Below are 21504 nucleotides of genomic sequence, written 5' to 3' on the forward strand. Positions count from 1 at the left end.
GCTTTTATTTTAATTTAAGTTTAATTTCGAATTTATTTTTGTAACTGCAACTTTTTTAATTCTTGAGCTTAAAGCATTTTGTTTCAAGTTTCGACACATTATTTTTTAATTTGTTAGTCTTTATGATGTTATTTTAATCTCTTACATAAGTAAATAATTAGTTAATGTAATGCGAAGTAAGTAAACATTTAATTTAAAAATAACAAAGTGACGCATTTTACGGTGGCTAAATTCTGTGCTTAATATTAAGAAAGAACACCGAATCTCATAATCCGAAGGAAAAAGACAGTCACTGTTCAACCTTAAGAAAAGCCAAAAACCAGAAACCAACCAAACACACCGTTCACTTTTGTTGTCACACTCTTCCATTTCACCATCACACACTGTTCACTGTCTCTCATACCCCCAACAAGTTTCACTCCCATAGATTCACACAAACAATACTTCTTCTCAATCTCAATTTCATGTTTTCATCTCTTCTTTCCCCAACTGAGTGCCGACACTCGTCTACTTCGTTTTTCTTTCTAATCGACAAAGGCTTTATCTTTGGGTTGAATCGGTGAGCCAATAGGGAGAGAGGAGTGGAATGCAGAGGCGCAAGTGGATTCCGTTGGCGCTGCTGAGAAAGTTGCTCATTTCAGCCATAGCCTGCATAGCGTTTGTGGCTCTCTTCTCTGTGCGCATACACATTGTCCCTTCCTCTAAGGATCAAAGGTTCAACGACAAGATCTCCACGGTTTGTTTCGTCTTTTTCTTTCTTTGTTTTGGTTTCTCTGTTGTTATTCATTTCCCTTGTTAAATTAAAAAAAAAAATGTTTAGGGTCATATTGCTGTACGGCTATACGAGGAACTTTGATTTTGTTTAGGGAGTTCCTTGACCCTTTTCAATGATGCAGAGTAAACAATTGTTAATTTGTGGGTATGATTTAGGATTGTTTAAGGGTTTTCCTGTTGTCACTGTTTTTTTTTGTTGTCACTGTTTTTTTTTTCAGTACTTTGTTGACTTCAAGACTTGCATTAAGAGTATCAAATCTGAAAATAAATATTTGGTTAATGCTTTCTGTACTTTTTATAGTGAATTGGATTTTATATCGGGAATTTTTGTTTTAGGTGATATCGATTGATACCTTAATAATGTTAGTGACTTCTTGGCTAATCTGTCGTTGTTTTTCAAATTTTGACAGGCTCAGGATCTGCACAGCTGGACGCGGGAGCTCGCACCGCCACATTTGTCCAAAGCTCCACTTTCTACTCCCAAGGTTTGAGCTTCATTTGAACACTGTCATGACTTATTTGGTGGTCTGGTGTTTGAAAGCTGAGAAAATGTGATAGAGAAACAAAATCATGTACAATAGCTTCATATGAAGCATACTTATTTATTTATTTATTTATTATATATGATGAAAAGTGCACCCCCAAATGGTGTGTGCGAGATTGAAAGGAACGATCCGAGGGAACATATAGACAGAGACGGGAAGAAAATGTTGAATGTAAAAACTAAACTCTAACGGTATTAACTGTCAAATTGACAGTACATCCTTTAGTGCTTCTGTTGTAAATTTATACCTTGCTTGGCAATGAGAAAAATAACTCTCGTTTTTCTCTCTTTCTCGTGTTACCCACACCCTGCTACATTTCTCTGCTGGCAATGAGAAAAACACCTAGCGCTAACAGTGGTATCAGGAGCGACAGGTTACGAAAACCTGGTGAAGTCTTGTGACGATCAAGAAGACGCTTCAAGAAGAAAATCTTGTGGAGTAGTAATGGCTGGGATGATTCACAGTAATTTGCCGGTGTTTAATGGTAAAGGCTATGACGATTGGTGCGTTAAGATGGACGCTATTCTGGGTTTCCAAGAAGTGGATGAAATTGTCAAGAAAGGTTTCAAAGAACCATCGAAGGGTGATTCAGAAGAGGTGAAGAAACTATACAAAGAAAATAAGAGGCTGGACTGCAAGTCACGGATGTTGCTGCACCAGTGTGTATGTGAGGCAATTTTCCAGAAAATATCGAAGTCCGACCCGGTAAAGGAAGTGTGGGATATACTGCAAGAGGGCTACGACAACTCTGGAAAGGTCAAGAAGATCAGGTTGCAATCTCTACAAAGGCAGTATGAACTCCTAAGCATGGGAGAGCAAGAAACGGTGGTGGAGTACGTTGGAAGAATTCAAGTCGTGGTGAATGCTATGAGTGCATGTGATAAAGTTGTGAAGGACAAGAAGATTGTTGAGAAGATACTTCGAACTTTAACACCACAGTATGATCACATCGTGGTAGCCATAGAAGAATGCAAAGATCTTGAGACCATGCGGGTGAAAGAATTGCAGAACTCTCTTGAAGCGCATGAGCAGCGTTTAATCGAAAGAAAGAATGTAGAAAAGGATGCGGTGCAAGGCACGAATCAAGCGTTGCAGGCCAGAAACAATCAGAGCTTCAAAGGCCGTGGATTTGGAAGAGGCAGAGGGAGATCACGTGGTGGACGCAATGGCGATACCTCTGATCAAATCAGTGTAGACAATGGAAGTGAGCAGAAGGAGGGAAACCATAGAGGAGGAAGACAATTTAGAGGCAGAGGAAGAAGAGGACATGACAAAAGAAACGTTCAATGCTACACTTGTAACAAATACGGGCACTACTCTGCAGAGTGCTGGCACAATGAAGCCACGAAGAAGACCAAGAATGACGAGGCGACGAATCTTGCTCAGGAGGCATGTGATTCGGAGTCCGATCTTGTTGTGCTGATGAGTACTCTAGAACGAGTAGAAGAGGAGTTGTGCAGAGAGATAGTGCGGGACAGGTGTGAATGTGTATCTGAACATGTGTTGCAGCCGAGAGCAACAAGCCATGCAGATGCGTGTCACTGTGGTACATACCACGTGTTGTACTCGGAGAAGATGAACCATGCAACAAAGGATGAAGAAGTTAAACATGTGTTGCTGTCAAGTGAAGATAGGCATGCTGTTGATGAAGAAACTGAACGGGTGTCGTCTTCAAATGTAGCAGAAGAAGAAACTGAATGGTTGTCGTCTTCAAGAGCAGCTGATGAAGAAACCGAACGGTTGTCGTCCTCAAGTGCAGCTGGTGAAGAAACCGAGCGGATATCGGCTTCTAATGCAGCTGATGAAGAAACCGAACGGTACTCAAATGCAGTAGATGGTGAAGAAACTGGACGGTCGTTGTTTTCAAACCGAACGGTTGTTGAAGAGTTGTTTCCTTCAAACCGAACGGTTGTTGAAGAAGAGGTGTTGCCTTCAAACCGAACGGTTGTTGAAGAAGAGGTGTTGCCTTCAAATCGAACGGTTGTTGAAGAAGAGGTGTTGCCTTCAAACCAAACGGTTGTTGAAGAAGAGATGTTGCCTTTGCCTTTTAACCGAACGGGCGTTGATGAAGACAATCGGTTGTCGTCTAAAGACCGAATGGATGAAGACAATGGGATGTTGTCTAAAGACCGAACAGATGAAGACAATGGGATGTTGTCTAAAGACCGAACGGATGCTTACAATCGAATGTCGTCTTCAGACCGAACGGGCGTTGATGAAGAAACCGGACGGCTGGTGTCTTCAGATCGAACGGGTGTTGATGAAGAAAACGAACGGCTATTGTCTTCAGACCGAATGGGAGTCGATGAGGAAACCGAACGGCTTTTGTCGTTCAACCGAACGAGAGTTAATGAAGAAACCGAACGGTCGTTGCTGTCAAGTGAAAATGGGAACTATGCACTGGACAGGTGTGAAAAAGCTTCAGACCACGTGTTGCTTTCAGTGAGATGAGCCATGCAGAAGATGAAAAGAGTTGGTATTTGGACACGGGGTGTTCCAATCACATGATGGGTAAGAAAGATTGGTTGATCGATCTAGATACGAGTATAAAGAGCACTGCTCGTTTCGCAGATAATAACGTTATTAGGGCAGAAGGCTCAGGCAAGGTGCTGATTACGCGTAAGGATGGAAGATCTGCGTACGTGAATAATGTGCTGTATGTACCGTCAATGAAGAGTAACTTGCTTAGCCTGGGACAGCTACTTGAGAAAGGCTACACAGTGTCGATGCAGCAAAGACACATAGAAGTGTCTGATGAAAGACAACGTCTTGTGATCAAGGCTCCTCTTGCCAGAAACCGAACATTCAAGGTGAATCTAAGTGCTGCTAACGTTCAGTGTTTTGTTGCTGTTAACACTGAGAATGAAGGATGGTTATGGCACTACAGAGTCGGTGATGATAGGCGGAAGAAGAAAAGGAGATCTAGGAAAGATAAGCATAGGCATGGTAAAAGAAGAGACAAACGTTGAAAGAAGGGACGAAGGAAACCAGATAAAAAATCAAGTCGAAGTTCAAAAAGGGAATTGATCAGTCATACTGTGAAAGTAAGAGTGGCAATAGAAATGGTCAATCCCAGAGGTTTGCAGAAGATGAAGAGCAATATGGCAATGGCACTAGAGCCAACTATAGTTTTGACAGAGTTTAGTTTTAGAGGGATGTGTGGAATGTAAAAACTAAACTAACGGTATTAATTGTCAAATTGACAGTACATCCTTTAGTGCTTTTGTTGTACATTTATACCTTGCTTGGCAATGAGAAAAATAACTCGTTTTTCTCTCCTTCTCGTGTTACCCACACTCTGCTACATTTGTCTGCTGCTTTTCACAAAACACCTAGCGCTCACAGAAAAGAGGTGGAAAAACAAAAAGAAGAGAATTTAGGTGTATATTCTTGTTTTCCCTTTATTTATTTCCTCTCTGATACCCGCTAACCAGGTGGGGGAATTTTTATGTACCATTATGATTTTAGTCTCTGTTGGTTCTGCTCATTGTTAATGTTTATGCATCTCCATCTGATGTGTAATTATGTGGCTTTAAACTTGTTTGATTTAGTTCTAGCACATGCCTAGAGAGATTGGTGTTTATCATGTTCATAGGAAGATATATTTAAATTATGAAAAGCAGTTATGTGCCATTCATGTGTTCACTCCTCTTGATTTGACAGTTGAGTGGTACAAGAGGGTACTTAGATTATCAGAAGTTGTGGAAGCCTCCATCAAATCGTGGGTTTTTTCCGTGCACAAATCCCACACCTAAATACACTAGTAAGGAACTTAAATTTTCGTATCAGGTTGTAATTATGAATTGTATTGGTACTTGTTCTAGCCAAGAGAGATGGTGATCCCCTTTATGCTGCCTTTTCTGGGTCATTATCAATTCTCTTTACAGCTGAATATTCTTCGGGGTTTGTAATTTTTGTGCTAAAATTAAGATCCTTATCCCTAATTTTATGCTTTTCATTTATTGTTTATTTTCTTATTTTGGTGATTATTTGATCCTAATTACTTGTATTAGAATCTGCGATATTGTTTGACAACTTTGTTTCAAATTATGTATTTATTCTTGAATAATTGTGATAAAATCATTCTAAATTTGAATAACAAATATATTCTCCTTTATTTGTTAATATCTGTTATTATATTCCTAATTTAGTCTTATGTGATAAAGCCTTATTCTGAGTAGGGTTGAAATCCTAATATCACAACCCCAAGTATGAGCAATAAGACTTATTTTTAGGCAGGTCGGAATCCTACCTATCATTACACAATCCCAAGTCTTTGAGCGATAAGACTTGTTTTTAGGCAGATCGGAATCCTACCTATCACTACACAATCCCCAAGTCTTTTTGAGCATTAAGACTTATTTTAAGGTAGGTCGGAATCCTACCTATAACTCCACAAGCCCGAAGTCTGAGATATAAGACTTATGTCTTAATAAGTGGGACCTACACCTACATGTCATTTGTCTTTTCACTTTCTAGGTACTTTCCATGTGTTTTTTCTTGAGAGGTTGGATACGGTTTTTGACACTTCAACTCTTCTATAACTAGAATATCGGGCTTTAAACCTCTAAGTCTTCATCAATTTTCCCCTTGTTCTTTTAATTTTAATCATCATTTTTTACCTTATCCATAAGGAAATGGCTCATCGCATAAAGGCCATGTAGGGTAAGGGACCTGTTAGAGAATGGAGGGTTTATGAGAGAAGAAAGGAGAAACAGAGGACGTAAAGGTGAGACCGTTAAGTGAGTTGGACTTAACTGTGAGACAGTTAAGTCAGTTGGGGTTTAACTGTAATGGGATTTGGGGAAAGAGGCCTTTATAAGGACCTCTTTGTTGTATCAGTAGAGGGTTTTTAGACATTTTGTGAATTGTTGACCGGTCATAGCCACTGGTGGAGGAGGTTAAGCTCCTGGAATGCGCTGTATACTAGTTTCTTTTGTTGTGAATACATACCATCTCTCATTCCATATTCTGGGGTGTTGGTTTCCGTGAGAGCAAGAGTGCGAGTGTGTTAGAATTCTTACCTGGATCTCTAACAAAGTGGTCCGACCTGCCGGATCGAAATCGGAGAGAGAACGCGATGGAGGGGAAGCTACATGCTTTGGAGAACAGAATTGAAGGAAAAATGAACGTCGTTGAAGGACGAATGGAACACCTGGAGATGGCAATAGACGGGTTGAAGGCAAAATCAACGGCCAACCGGCAAGACTCGATAGCGATGCGTAAAGACATCCAAGAACTGTTACGATTGATGGGTGTGCGAAGCAAGCCAAACGGGGAGAGTTCTGACGGGAGCCATGGTTCAGTCAATGATAATGGGGGTGGCCAGCGAGAGGAAGCCGAAGGAGAAAGAAAAGGGGAACGATCAGAGAATCAACCCAATTGGAGGCGACGGGTGGAGTTACCCACGTTTGAAGGAGCCGATCCGTTGAATTGGATTAATAGGGCCGAAAAATTCTTTGAGATACAGAAGGTGGCGGAAGCGGAGAAGATCGAACTGGCTCACATCAGTATGGAGGGAAGCGCCGGTTATTGGTTTAAATTTTGGTAGGAAAAGGCAAGCAACCGATCATGGGAGGGGCTCAAAGAAGCGTTGTTGATCAGATTCGAGAGTCGATACCGGGGCGGCATTTTTGAGAGGATGGCGGCGATCAAGCAAACAACCACTGTGGAGGAATATGTGAGAGAATTTGAAGCTCTGGCCGGACAGACGAAGGCATTCTCGGACGACCAGTTGTTGGGATACTTCTTGGCGGGCTTACGGGAGGAATTGCGATGTCAGGTGAGACCCCACGACCCACGAAACTTGATGACGGCGATGAAGCTGGCGAGGGACGTCAAAGAGGCGCTACGCGGGATAGGTCTGCTGGGATGGACGTCATCCAAGAATCCGCCATCATGGGGACGAACGACAGGAGGAGGATCGGGGGTGGTAAGAAACGAACCGCCGAAGAGCCAAACAATGCGAACGACCCCGACTGAGAGTGTCGGGTTCGTCAGACGTGACCGTGCTGTTGCAGGCGATCTGGTGAGAGGCGGAATGCAAGGAGGAAGTGATAGTTGTGGAAGAAGCTCAAGAAACCTGCCCTACCCGGAGTTTCCGAAACGCAGAGAAGAAGGAAGGTGTTTCCGATGTGGGGGGCCATTTAGCCCAGGGCACCAGTGCCCGAAGAAGAGTTTACGGGTGGTGATACTGGCAGAAGATGAAGAAGAGGATGTTGAAGGGGAAGATGTAGAGTTAGAACCCCCCGACATGGAGTTATCGGCGTTCTCGGCAGGTGGGTTGACGCAACCTAAAACATTGAAGTTGCAGGGGAAAGTGGGAGGAAAAGACGTGCTAATATTGGTTGACAGTGGTGCCAGCTCAACTTTGTGAGTAGACGATTGGTGGAGGAATTGCAGTTGGCACAGGAGGATACCCCTCCCTACCAGGTGAGTTTGGGAGACGGACGTAAGAAAAGGACGCGTGGATGTTGCCCGAAGGTAGTGGTCGACATGGGGGGAGTTGCGATCGGGGAAAAATTTTACTTGTTCGACCTGGGGGGTGTCGACATGATCCTAGGCTTGGAGTGGCTGGCCAAGCTGGGAGAGATTACCCTCAACTGGCGGGAATCGACCATGGGGTTCGAACATGCAGGGAAAAGGGTGGTTGTTAAGGGTGATCCGAAGTTGGATAAAAGGGTGGTCGGACCAGAGAAGTTGATGAAGTTGAGTGAGGTGGAGGTTTGGGCGATCGTCTGGAGCTTGGAGGGCGCGAAGGGGAGCGAGAAGGAAGTAGAGAGAGAAGAGTGGGTTGAAAAACCGAACGGGGACTTGGAGAACATTTTAACACGACATGCAGGGGTATTTCAGGAACCCACAGGTTTGCCACCTAATAAAAAAGAGAAGCATCGGATTACGTTAAAAGAAGGCACCGACGCTGTGAACGTACGTCCATATCGTTACCCGCACGTCATGAAGGAAGAGATCGAGCGACAGGTGACGGACATGCTGCATGCAGGGATTATACGACCGAGTATAAGTCCATATTCAAGCCCGGTCATCCTCGTCAAGAAGAAGGATGGGAGTTGGCGGTTCTGTATAGACTACCGAGCGCTCAACCGCGCCACTGTTCCCAACAAGTTTCCGATCCCCGTAATCGAAGAGCTGCTGGACGAGCTCCATGGCGCTCGGTATTTTTCAAAGGTGGACCTCAAGGCTGGGTATCACCAGATTAGGATGAATGAGGATGACGTGCAGAAAACGGCGTTCCGCACTCACTTGGGACATTACGAGTTCCTTGTGATGTCGTTCGGCCTCACAAATGCCCCCTCCACTTTCCAGAGCGCCATGAACGATCTCCTTGGACCATTCTTGCGAAGATTCGCGCTCGTCTTTTTCGACGACATACTCATCTACAGTGCGACATGGGGGGAGCATTTACGACACGTGGAGCAAGTGTTGAGCTGCTTACAGCAAAATCACTGGGTGGCCAATCAGAAGAAGAGTGAGTTCGGGAAGAAGACGATCAGATATTTAGGGCACGTCATATCAGGAGAAGGGTGTTGGAGGGATACTTACGATGCTTCTGTTCCGAGCAGCCTAAGACATGGACCGTGGTCCTTCCATGGGCAGAATACTGGTACAACACCAGTTACCAAGGAGCTGCCAAATGCACGCCGTTTGAAGCGGTATATGGGAGGGCACCCCCGTCGCTGTCAAGGTTCATTTCGGGGGAAACAATGGTGGAAGCAGTGGCTCAAGAACTACAAACAAGAGATGAAGCATTGCAGCAGCTGCGATATCATTTGTCGAAGGCGCAAGACACGATGGTAAAGCAAGCAAATCGTAAGAGGAGGCTGATAACCATTAAGGTAGTTGATTGGGTATTTTTAAAGATAAGGCCCCACCGACAAACATCTATGGCGGTAAAATTGCATCCGAAGTTAACGGCTAGATACTATGGGCCGTTCAAAGTGATCCAGAAGATAGGGGAGGTGGCGTTCAGATTAGAATTACCAGCGACCGCCAGGATTCACCCGGTTTTCCACGTGTCTAAGTTAAAGTTGGCGATTGGGACAAAGCAGGTGGAAGCTGAGCTGCCAGCAGACTTGCAAGTAGGGGGATATACATGCTGGCCAACTAAGGTGTTGAATAGAAGGGTCCAGCAGCGTGAGGGGGAACAACGTGAACAGGTCTTGGTCGAATGGCAAGATGGAGGGGCAGACAGTGCAACGTGGGAGGATCGGAGTTTGATGCAGGAACAGTTCCCCGAGTTTGACCTTGGGGACAAGGTCGATTTTCAGGAAGGGAGTAATGTTAGAGAATGGAGGGTTTATGAGAGAAGAAAGGAGAAACAGAGGACGTAAAGGTGAGACCGTTAAGTGAGTTGGACTTAACTGTGAGACAGTTAAGTCAGTTGGGGTTTAACTGTAATGGGATTTGGGGAAAGAGGCCTTTATAAGGACCTCTTTGTTGTATCAGTAGAGGGTTTTTTAGACATTTTGTGAATTGTTGACCGGTCATAGCCACTGGTGGAGGAGGTTAAGCTCCTGGAATGCGCTGTATACTAGTTTCTTTTGTTGTGAATACATACCATCTCTCATTCCATATTCTGGGGTGTTGGTTTCCGTGAGAGCAAGAGTGCGAGTGTGTTAGAATTCTTACCTGGATCTCTAACAGGACCACTCCAAGAGACTGAAGATACTAAAAGGATGAAAAGTGGGTTCCGAAGAAAGCATGCTTGAGAGAGCTAGTTAGGAAAGAGAAGTTGATAGTCACCATTCAGTATTTGACAAAGGTCATGTGGTCGAAAATGATGGTCATCCATATGTCATGATATAGAAAAGAGCCTATCCCAAGCTTCGATCTTCCTTGCTACTGCTAAACATCAAGCATCAAGTTAGGATGCCAAAGAAGCTATATAGGCCAAAATCTTAGTCTTGGAAAACTACGAAGTTGAATGTTTCAGTAGATCACTAGATGAGGCGATTCAAGAATGCGATGAACATTTTTCCAAGCTTAAGTGTACCTTGGAGGATTTGAAGAAATATAGGGACAAACATAGGATTGATAAGGAGTCATGGTCAGTCGTCGAGGCTTCTTTCAAGATGGACAAAGTTTCCCTTGAAATCACTTTTATCGAAGCTTACGAGGAAATCACTCAAATTTTTGTGGAAGGTTTTAATGGTGCTATTGAACAAATGCAAGTGTTACACTCTACTTCTGATATATCCTTGTTGAATCCTTTCAAGATTGTTGTGGATGGAAAAATAGTTCATGAACATGTTTAATCATTTGAAATATGTTTTTACCTTTACTAAAATAACACTTATGTTGCTTTTTTTGTATCCATCTATCTTTTTTGCTTTTTGTATCTATTATATATACTGCCTTTTATGTTAATTAAGGAAACATATATTTGATATTGTTTGATAGATATATTGTTCTTAATTTTAGTCTTGGTTTCGATAAGTTATCTCTTAGATCACACAAATGTGCATTTTTAGGATTTACTCGATCACAAAAAGGATATAAGTGTTTCTGTCCTCTTAATCATTATTTTATTTTCGCAGATGTCACCTTCAATGAGTCTTCTTTTTACTTTAAGTGTCCTTCTTCTGATGTGTCTCAATCTACTATAGTTAATATTTCTGTTGTCTGTGATCTTCCAATTGTGCCTAGTCCATCGTCAGATTCTCCTTTTCCACCTCCACTTTAGGTTTGTAGTTGAAGACATCATTCCCAACAACCACCAAGTGACTCAATTGCCAACTATTTTGTCTCCCCCGGCTCCAACAACTGAGTCTAACCGTTCAATAGCTTTCCATAAAGGTATATGTTCTACTCAGAATCCCTCTCTACATTATATTGCTTTGAGTTACCATAAAGATCCTGATGGTACTATTGATCGCCTCAAAGCTCGACTTGGTCTAAAACCACTCACTCCTTGTTAAACATTTGAAATAAGGGAGATCTTTATCTCCCATTACTAATAAGAACCTTGATAACGGTGTCAACCTTCCAATTACTTGTTGTAACTCTTTCAAACTTGTTGGGCTTCTCATATTTATGATAGTTGTATACTTGTTTGAGTTGACTTCTTATTGAACATAGTGAAAAATAGGTTCGATATTAATCTCCCTTGTGTAGAAAATACACACAGGACACTTTATTTATAATAAAGGAAATATGGGCTAGCCTAAAATACAAATAAAAAATAAGAACAAAGTAACAAAAGAAAAATAACTGAAGATAAAGATAAATATAAGATATCTAATGATCTAAGATATCTAACACTTCTATTCCTCTCTAAGTGAGCATTAAGCCTAGGAACTTCCTAACCTTGACCCCTAAAGTGCAAATATTTTGGTTCAACTTCAGTTGATATTTGTCAATAGCATGTAAGAACTCCTTTAAATCATCCATGTGCCAATTTTCTTTTTCGGTTTTTACAACCATATCCATCAACATACATTGCCACATTCTGATCAATCATATCTTTAAAAATTTAATCCATCAACCTTTGTTAAGTAGCACCAACATTTTTCAATCCAAAATATATTACATGATAGCAAAAATATTGTGTTGTCCATGAATGTTGTTTTTTCCTTGTTGTTTGGATGCATCCTAATCGGGTTGCACCTTGAATTTGCATCCATAAAGCTTAACATTTTGGACTTCAACGCATCATCTATCAAATTGTCATCGGTAATGGATACGAATCTTTAGGATATGCTTTTTTCAAGACTGTTACTATTCTTCACCATTGACACGTTGGACAATGCTGGATATTAGATTTCTCTAATGTATCTTGCTTCCTTCAACTTTTCTATGTCTGTTATTGTGGCCACTCCTTTTTTCCTCCCTTAATTTTCGCCTTCTCTATACCATTGGTTTTGTCCTAGGATCAATAAATAACTTATGATAAATAAGTCAAGGTTTATACCTGGCATACCGACCACTGACCATGCAAACAAACCTATATGTTCTTTGAGAACATCCAATGTTTGTTTTTCTTCCTCATCCTTCACTTGATGATTGATTTTCATGCATTCACCATTCGGTAAACACACCTCTTTCAACTCCTCTATTGGTCGTGGCCTATGGTCTTTGTGTGCTATCAATGGATCCAGATCAAGTTACATTTTTACTACCATCAAGGACTAGCAAACTTCTCTGATTCCTTGTACTTTCCTCATAGCATTTTCATGCAACACCTTAGTCCACCTTTAAAACTCCTATCAATCCTTTGTCAGTTTGATATTTTATTTTTAAATGTAAAGTATAAACTATTGCTCCAATCACAACCATATATTTTTCCATAAGAGTTTTAGCATCCTCCCTTCACCAAACGTTCAAATCTCTATATATTCTTGCACCTATACCTCTTCTAAAAATCCCATGAGCACCACATCATAGGTTAACAAACAATCACTAAAGATGCTCAACTTAATAAATGTATCCTGGAAAAGAAAGTTTATTTAGCTACCTTGATCGTCCTATACTATGAACATCTTGACTTCTAATTACTACCAAAATGATTATTGTTTGTCTTCAACTCCTTTGAAAATTTGGTGAATTAAAAATCAAGCATTTGTTGAGTTAGTTGCTTGCTTTATGGCTAAAACCACTTGTCTCAAATGATGGTTGTTTTCAGTCCATGATCCCTTCCCCGAGCTTCTATTCGTGTGGTTTTCTCTGCGTTCCTCTTTTTGCTTTGATGCCATCACTTCTTTGTCCTTGATGTGGGATGTTGCTCGATACCGAACCTCCTTCATATCCTGGGGTTGTCTTTGAATTAAAGATTCCCCAAAGGCTTTTCACTCAAAATTGTAAAAGAGCGTCAATGAACATATTCTCATTCGGTTAAGGTATTTGCACTATTGCTTCATTGAAGCCCCAAATATTTTTTTAGAGATTCACTTTTTTCTTGCCAAACATAAAAAAGGCAGCCTATTCTTGGATGTTTAATATTGGTTGTTGCAAAATGTGCTATAAACAAACGTGAGAATACATCAAAAGATGTTATTGTTTCCTTTGCCAAGTTACTAAACCAATCCAACACTACTCTAATGAGGATTCTTGCAAACATCTTACACCTTACCCCATCCATACCCCCACTAATCAACATTTGTGCTCTGAACACCTTCACATGAGCTACGAGTGTTCATGTGAAGACGTTCACCTTTGGTGTGACATAATGCTAAGGTATGGGCTCTCCTAGTATGTCCATTGAAAAAGGCTTAAAATCCTCTTTCTCATCCAACTCCTATTGTTGTCCTACTTGTTTTCGAATTAATTGTTGAAGCTCGTCATTTCTCCTCCTCAACTCCTCTTGCTCTTTCAAGGATGCCTCTACTAAATGTCGAGACTCCTACCCTATCCTTCTAAACTTCTGCTTCGTTGGGTTTCCGCCGCTTGCTGCCTAGCGTGCGACCATTGTCTCAATGAATTCCTATTTCTATTATTATATATTGTTTTTTTTTCTATATATCTATATAATTGAATTGAAATTCTCATTCTATCAACTGTTTTGATTTACTTTTTTAAGAAAAATTAAGTTCCTATTAATAAAAAGTGATATTTATTTATATAGAGATACAAATAAATATTCTATATTATTCAATACTAGACTACTATAAATAGATTTATAGTATTTAATTTGAATATTCTATTCATAAAAAGAAAAAACTGTAAATGAAATAGAAATTTAGAAAATCTATGATCCTGCAGGAGTTTCCTAGACAAAATAGAAGTCAATTCACAACCAAAGTTCAAGAATAAGTTTCTTTGATGAAATGAGAGAAATATGTCTAAAGATCCGCTAGGTATAAGAAGTGAAAGACGAGATCATTTGTTTCTTGACAGTTATGAAAAAAAGTTTCTATCGGATTTTGGAGTCATAGCATATTTTATGATTGATGATTTGGAAGATTTTCTAATTCCTCTACCATAGTGTTAGGAATAATTCAAGTGAGTCTAAGTTCCACGTTTGGTAGAAATAACAAAGTTAAACACCATAAAAGAAAAAAAAAACCCATATAGCCAATGTCTCAAAATTTTAGGTTAAAAGTGGTGTCAATCCCTTATGTGGGTTGTACTGATGTCATATATATAATCTTTCCCTAATGAACTACCCACAAAAATAAACCCGGTTAATGGTATCAGAGCCACTGGTTCGTCATGTTGACCAATGAAAAGGACTCACCCTTGAGGGCAAATATAACTATATGATTAGGACTTACCCTTGAGGGGAGATTGTTGGGAATAATCCAAGTGTGAATCTAAGTCCCACATTGGGTAGATATGATAAAGTTAAACATCATAAGAAAAAAGACCCATAAACCTTAAGCTTTGAGGTTTTGGGTTAAAAGTGGTATCAAGCACTTATGTGGATTAGACTGATGATGTATATGCATAATCTCTCCCTAATGAAACCCCCTTGGAAATATCCCAACAATCATGAGATTTTGTATTGCTTGGTTTTCTGGCTCTCCCTCCTATGGCACTATTCTCCTTGTTCCCCTCATCTTCTTACTATCTTATGGTTCATGAATAATTATACCTGCCCCATGGTGGATGCAGAAACGTTCTACCCAAGAAAGATGATGATCCCCTTTGCTGGAGAACTTAGTGTGTGTGTTAGGTTTCTTTTGTCAAGAAACCAATCTTTCACTCCTCATAGTACCCACTCACACACAAAAGAAAGAATATGAATGTATATTGCTTTTGTAATCAAAGAATGAAGTGTTTACAATCTTTGCCCAAGGGAGCACTCTCCCTCCACAGGAACAACCTCTTGTCACTACACTGAAATATCAAAAACTCCCCTCTACCAGACCACCCTTGCCTTCTTATAACGACAACCTACTTCTAACTACCCAACAACAATTAATTCCTAAACTGTTTCCTCTGTCCTGCACCTATTACCCATTATAACCTATCATATTATATCCTATCATTACACCCTGTTGCAAAACAACCTTGCCTCAAGGTTGGTACCGTAATGCTTGTTCCCATGGCTTATCTTCATCATAGGAAGGGAACCCACTGGCTACTGCCCTCCAATTCAGGCCTGGAGGCTTGGGTGGTGGTTTATATGAAAGAACTATTGACTCCTTTAAGAGTTGCTTCTTTTCTAGAATTCCCATGGACCATATGATTGTTCTATACTGCCTTCTGACCTGGTGACCACTTACATGGGCCTGGATTTTAACAATTTTCTGATGAATGATCAAGAATTCTTTTCTCTTCTTCCAACCCCAAAACTTTTTTTGTATTTTTATAGCAACAACATTGGCTAAGCTCTCCTTGTCCAGATTTGTTCATCCTAGAAGCTGAAAAGGAAAGAACTTATTGATCTGACCATCCAATTTCTTTATCATCATCACGTTGAGCAAAATGTTTCCTCTGAATGTTATATTGTAGTCCTGCAAAGAAATATCCCTACCATTGGTCTTCTATTGTATTATATGTTTGTGACTTGGATGAATTTTTCCTTGCCATTGGTCTTCTGAATGTTATCTTGGATGAATTTTTCCCCACTCAAAACAACTGCATCTTCTACTTTATTTCCAGCCATAATAATCACCATGCCCCCACCATATTCTGCTTTCTTTCCTCTGTCTTCACCCTCCTTCACTGTTTTGACATACCACAACCTACCCCACTATCTCCCCTAAAAACAACTTTTGCCACTTCCTGGGCAGCAACACCAATAATGTCTCCATCACAGTTTTTGTCTTCGTCTTCTGCACTGATATCTCTTTCTCTTTCCTTTCAAGACATCTTGAAGAAATTCCTCTCTCCTTCATATTTTTCCTCCATTAACAGAATCTTGATCTCCATTTACAGACGTTGGACTGCCTTCTAATCCTTTTTCCTGGTGTCATGCCCTTCCTCAAAGAACTCGTGTGAGTTCTTTAAGTTCTTGGCATATATCCCGTGTCTCTGCTTTTAATTCCTCTAGTGTTGTCTCCATCGAATCCATCCTTCCCTCCAAGGCATTCATTTTTCCATCCATCCTTCCCTCCAAAGCCTTCATTCTTCCTTCCATCACGTTTCTCTCCCAATGATCCGGCAGGTCGGACCAATTTGTTAGGTTTCTTTTGTCAAGAAACCAATCTTCCACTCCTGTGACGAGTGAAAGATTGGTTTCTTGACAAAAGAAACCTAACAAATTTGTCCGACCTGTCGGATATCCTTAAGAGAGGAGTGTCGAATCCTTAGGAGAGGAGCGATATGGAAGCAAGAATGAATGCACTGGAATGAAGGTGTGATACTGTGGAGAGGTGGGCCAGCAAACAGAAAAGGGTGCTAGCAGAATGGAGAAGAAATATCCAAGAAATAAAAGAAATGCTGCAGAAATCCAAGAATCACGGAAAGGGCTCAGAAAGAAGTAAGAAATCTGTCAGGAAAGGAAAGAAAGAGGGAGAAACAGGTAGGGATGTTGTGCAAGATAGTCTGCTAGACATCAAGAAAGCCAAGAAACTTTCAAATGGAGGAGAAAATTCAACCAATGGGGAGAAGAAAAGAGAAACGGATAACAACGCAAAGGATGGGGTTCTCCAATACTGTGAAGGGGATGCTGTTACCATCACATCAGGGAGTAAAGGGTCAAAAGCTGCTCTTTCTGAGAAGGAAAGAGAAAGAGATATCAGTGCAGAAGACAAAAACTGTGATGGAGACACTGTTGGTGTTGCTGCCCAGGATCGAACTGGGGACCTTCAATTTGTTAGGTTTCTTTTGTCAAGAAACCAATCTTTTACTCCTCAAATGTTAGGAATTCTTGAGATCAAGAATTCAAATTATAGAATTAATACTGCAGTAACACTCAAATTAAACATCCAACAATTACATAGATAGATTTACGGGATTACAAGTCTAAAAACATTCAACAGCGTCCAAGGGAGGAATTCCCTTCACACAGGTTAGCACCTGTTCTGAAACAGCAATAAAAAACACACACCCTGTAGAAGGAACCGTTTCTCCCTTAAAAGACAACCATACTAAACGAAATCATTCCCTCTAATCTCCTCTAACTACCCATAAACCGTCCAACCCTTGACAACTGTTATATAACTTCTAATTTTTAACTTTTTTCCTAACATATACTTTAAAAGGCTTATCATCAGAGTACCCCCTCACCCACAAAAGAAAGAATATGAATGTATATTGCTTATTTAATCAAATAAAGAAGTGTTTACAATCTTTCCCCAAGGAAGCACTCTCCCTTCCACAGGAACAACCTCCTCTCAATACATTGAAATATCAAAAACTCCCCTCTACCAGACCCCCCTTGCCTTATAAAGGCAACCCACTTCTAACTACCCAACACCAATTAATTCCTAAACTGTTTCCTCTGTCCTACACATATTACCTATTATAACCTATCATAACCTATCATATTATATCCTATCAGTGTGTTGTCTTTTCTTGTTGGCTCTTTTTATATTCAAATATCTTTTGGGGTTTGTAATTTTTATGCTAAAATTAAGATCCATATCCCTAATTTTCTGCCTTGCATTTATCATTTATTTCCTTATTTTGATGATTATTTGATCCTACTTGTATTAGAATTTGTTATTTGTTATGTTGTTTGTCAGATTTGTTCCAAATTAGATATTTAGTCCTGTTTAATTGTGATAAAATCTTTCTATATTCATACAACAAAGATATATTCTCATTTATTTGTTAATATTCATGTTATAATATTCCTAATCTAGTCTTATGTGAATGTCTTATTTTGAGTAAGTCAGAATCCTACCCATCACTATAGTACTAAAAGTAATAAATGTTTATTCAGCTCCCACAGAGTCGCGAGGATATCTTTTAGTACACACAAATGGTGGGCTCAACCAAATGCGTTCTGGGGTCAGACCTCTGTCTCTCACTCTAAGTTTCTCCCATATTCATATTATTAGTATTATTGCTAAGTTATTTGTTGTTGAAGATTTGCCTTGCTTAATTGATTGATATGCTGACGGATGGCAATCAATGAGGACCATAGAATGTCGCAATTGTTTATTTTGAATGCCCTTTTCCATTGTTGTTTGTACCTGAAGATTTGTTGCCTTTGCTGTAGATATGTGATATGGTAGCAGTGGCTCGTATAATAAATGCCACTCTTGTAATTCCAGAACTTGATAAAAGATCATTTTGGCAAGATACTAGGTATTTTCAATTCTGCTATTTACAATTATTTTTCTTTTGTTCCTTCTCTCTCTGTATTGGATTTTCACTTAATTGAATTTTATAATTTTCTTTCAGCAATTTCTCTGATGTTTTTGATGAAGAGCATTTTATGAATTCTCTAGCCAATGATGTAAAAATCATTAAAAAATTCCCTAACGATCTGGTTAATGAAACCAAAGTGGTCAAACAATTCATAAGCTGGTCTGGCATGGATTACTACGAGAATGAGATTGCTAGCTTGTGGGAAGAATACCAAGTATGTTGGAAGTCTATTGTTTAATACACTATTGTATTCTATTTATTTTCCTTTTTTTCTAATATTGTGCAATCATCTAATTATTTGTAACACCTTAAGGTTATTCGAGCTTCCAAATCTGATTCACGATTAGCAAACAACAATCTACCTCCAGACATTCAGAAGCTTCGATGCCGGGCTTGTTATGAAGCACTTCGCTTCTCTCCTCACATTGAACAACTGGGAAAAGTATATAAAGAGATCTGAAATCTTTGGTTTCTTTGTTTTTAGTCTCCTGATTGAGCTTGTGCTCTAGAATTTTTTTTATCATTCTTTTATGTTTTTTATATCCTTGTAGTTGTTGGTGGAGAGGATGAGGTCATTTGGTCCTTACATTGCGCTGCACTTGCGTTACGAGAAGGATATGCTTGCATTTAGTGGCTGCACCCATGATTTATCTCTTGTTGAAGCTGAAGAGCTACGGATGATCAGGTATGGAACTATAACACTTCAACTAGCTCAATTGAATCTCAGGTCTTCACATATATAATTATTGGAAATTGTCATGTGCCAAACATATAGGGAGAACATTTCCTATTGGAAAATAAAGGAGATTGATCCAATAGAACAGAGGTCCAAAGGGCTTTGCCCCTTAACTCCAAAGGAAGTTGGGATTTTTCTTACTGCTCTTGGATACCCATCAACAACTCCGATATATATTGCTGCTGGAGAGATATATGGGGGCGAGTCCCACATGGCTGAATTGCGTTCCCGGTATCCATTGTTGATGAGCAAGGTAAGGAATTGCAATTCTGCGTTTCAATATGTTGTATATAACCTACTTTTTTCAATCATTTATAATTATAGTATAAGTTCGGTCAAACATTAGTATTTTCTGTATCTATCATCTAATCAAAGATCAACTTGTATCTTAGGTTGATATCTTTTAGGGAAGGTTATATAAGGTCATGTTCTCTTAATAATCCTTTACCCTTAGTTGAAAAGAAAGCAGTGTCAAAAGATTAAGATGGTTTGACATGGAAGCCTGAGAGAAGGAGAAGATTGTTTAAATACATGGGGACTTTGGAGTGTTACATCATAAGTAGGGTATGGATACTGCATTAGTTACATATAATGTTTGGTTAAGCTCATCTGCTGATTTCTCTGTTAATTTCATAAATGCTGTCATAATTGATGATTAAAAAACCTGGTTTTCTCCATTATTGATGATTAGAAAAACTTTTTTCCTCTTGTGTGTCTAATAACTTTTTTCTCAAAAGTCAAATAAGAGGAAGATAGTGTATATTGTTTTGTTCAACTATCCTAATAGAAAAGCTAGGTCCTGTTTTTCTGACCAATAGCAGCCTGCTGAGAAGCATTTGTATCATGCTGATTAACCTAACCTACCTGTGATTGTTTTCAGGAAAAGTTAGCATCTATAGAAGAGCTTGAACCTTTTTCCAATCATGCATCCCAAATGGCCGCTCTTGACTATATTGTATCTATTGAAAGTGATGTATTCATAGCTTCTTATTCTGGAAACATGGCAAAAGCTGTTGAGGGTCATCGTCGTTTTCTTGGACGTGGAAGAACAATATCTCCAGACAAGTAAGGCTGTCATTTAGCAGATCGACTATTTATTAAATTGTCTGATAAACACTTCAAAATGATCCATTACAAAGTTGTTCTGTCTGTGTCTTCTCATTTACCTAGGAAAGCCCTCGTTCGCCTGTTTGATAAACTGGATCAGGGACTAATGGCGGAGGGGAAGAAACTATCAAATAGGATTATTGATCTCCACAGAAGACGGTATGTAACTGGAAAAATCTTTATTTTTCATTTCAATTAATTTTATGGATGCTAAAGTATGTATATTCATATATAATATGTTAATGGTTCTTTCATTTTTATAACCATAAATGATAAATCTATTTGCCATGATCCCTCTCCATAGATCATTAGTAAAAATGGTCATGTACTTTGCTTTTATGGAACATCACCCAACTAACCTTCATAGGTAGAGTATTAACCAAACACAGACAGCAGGTTGGCAAGAATAATGTTGTTTTCTTCTGTAGGGAATTATGATGTTTGCCCAGAATTATCTTTCTCATTTAACCTATTGAAGAAGCTGTTTCTAAATTTCTTGTTACAATAATATACTGATCACAGGGTGAACTTATTTGATTTTTGATTTGTTGCATGTATTGCACAGACTTGGTTCTCCCAGAAAGAGAAAAGGGCCAATTTCTGGGACAAAGGGCATGGAAAGGTTCCGGTCAGAAGAAACCTTTTATGCAAATCCCTTACCTGATTGTTTATGCCGGACAGAACCACCACCACCACCACTAAACACCTCTCACATTGTTTGATTGATGAAATACTGAACTTTTTCCATGGAAATACCCCTTGGTGAAAAAGGGTGGCACGTGAGTTTGAGCATAAGATGAAGATCTGATGTGCATCTTGAAGGCATGGAGTGTATATACCGGTATTACTGTTACACTGATCCTTTAATTGGGGGCTGGGAATAAAGGAGGTGAAAAAGAAGGGAAAAGAAAACCCATATTAGGGTTTTGATATAAATAATTAGATTGGGATGAGTGTTTATAGGGTGAGATGAAGAATTTAGATCACTGGATTCATTGAACATTACTTGATTATAAAGGGAGGTAGATCACACATGGCCAAGGATTCTATAACCTGTTATTGTAATTATTCTTCACTAATCTCATGATTTAACATTTTTTAATTTGTTCTTGTTGATGACAACAA

General features: G+C 39.6%; 1 protein-coding gene across 1 annotated transcript; it reads left to right on the top strand.

The window, feature by feature from the left end:
- Positions 1-271: 271 nt before the first annotated feature.
- LOC108338382 (O-fucosyltransferase 7) lies at positions 272-21481 on the top strand. Its single transcript, XM_017575224.1, has 12 exons — positions 272-736; positions 1185-1259; positions 4983-5082; positions 18106-18173; positions 18385-18473; positions 18570-18750; positions 18850-18978; positions 19088-19221; positions 19312-19525; positions 20153-20337; positions 20443-20538; positions 20945-21481. Exons 1-12 carry the CDS (start codon positions 587-589, stop codon positions 21099-21101), a joined length of 1578 nt encoding a protein of 525 aa, XP_017430713.1. The 5' UTR covers positions 272-586; the 3' UTR covers positions 21102-21481.
- Positions 21482-21504: the final 23 nt, after the last annotated feature.

Source organism: Vigna angularis, chromosome 7 (assembly GCF_016808095.1).
Source record: "Vigna angularis cultivar LongXiaoDou No.4 chromosome 7, ASM1680809v1, whole genome shotgun sequence".
NCBI classification, from domain to species: Eukaryota; Viridiplantae; Streptophyta; class Magnoliopsida; order Fabales; family Fabaceae; genus Vigna; species Vigna angularis.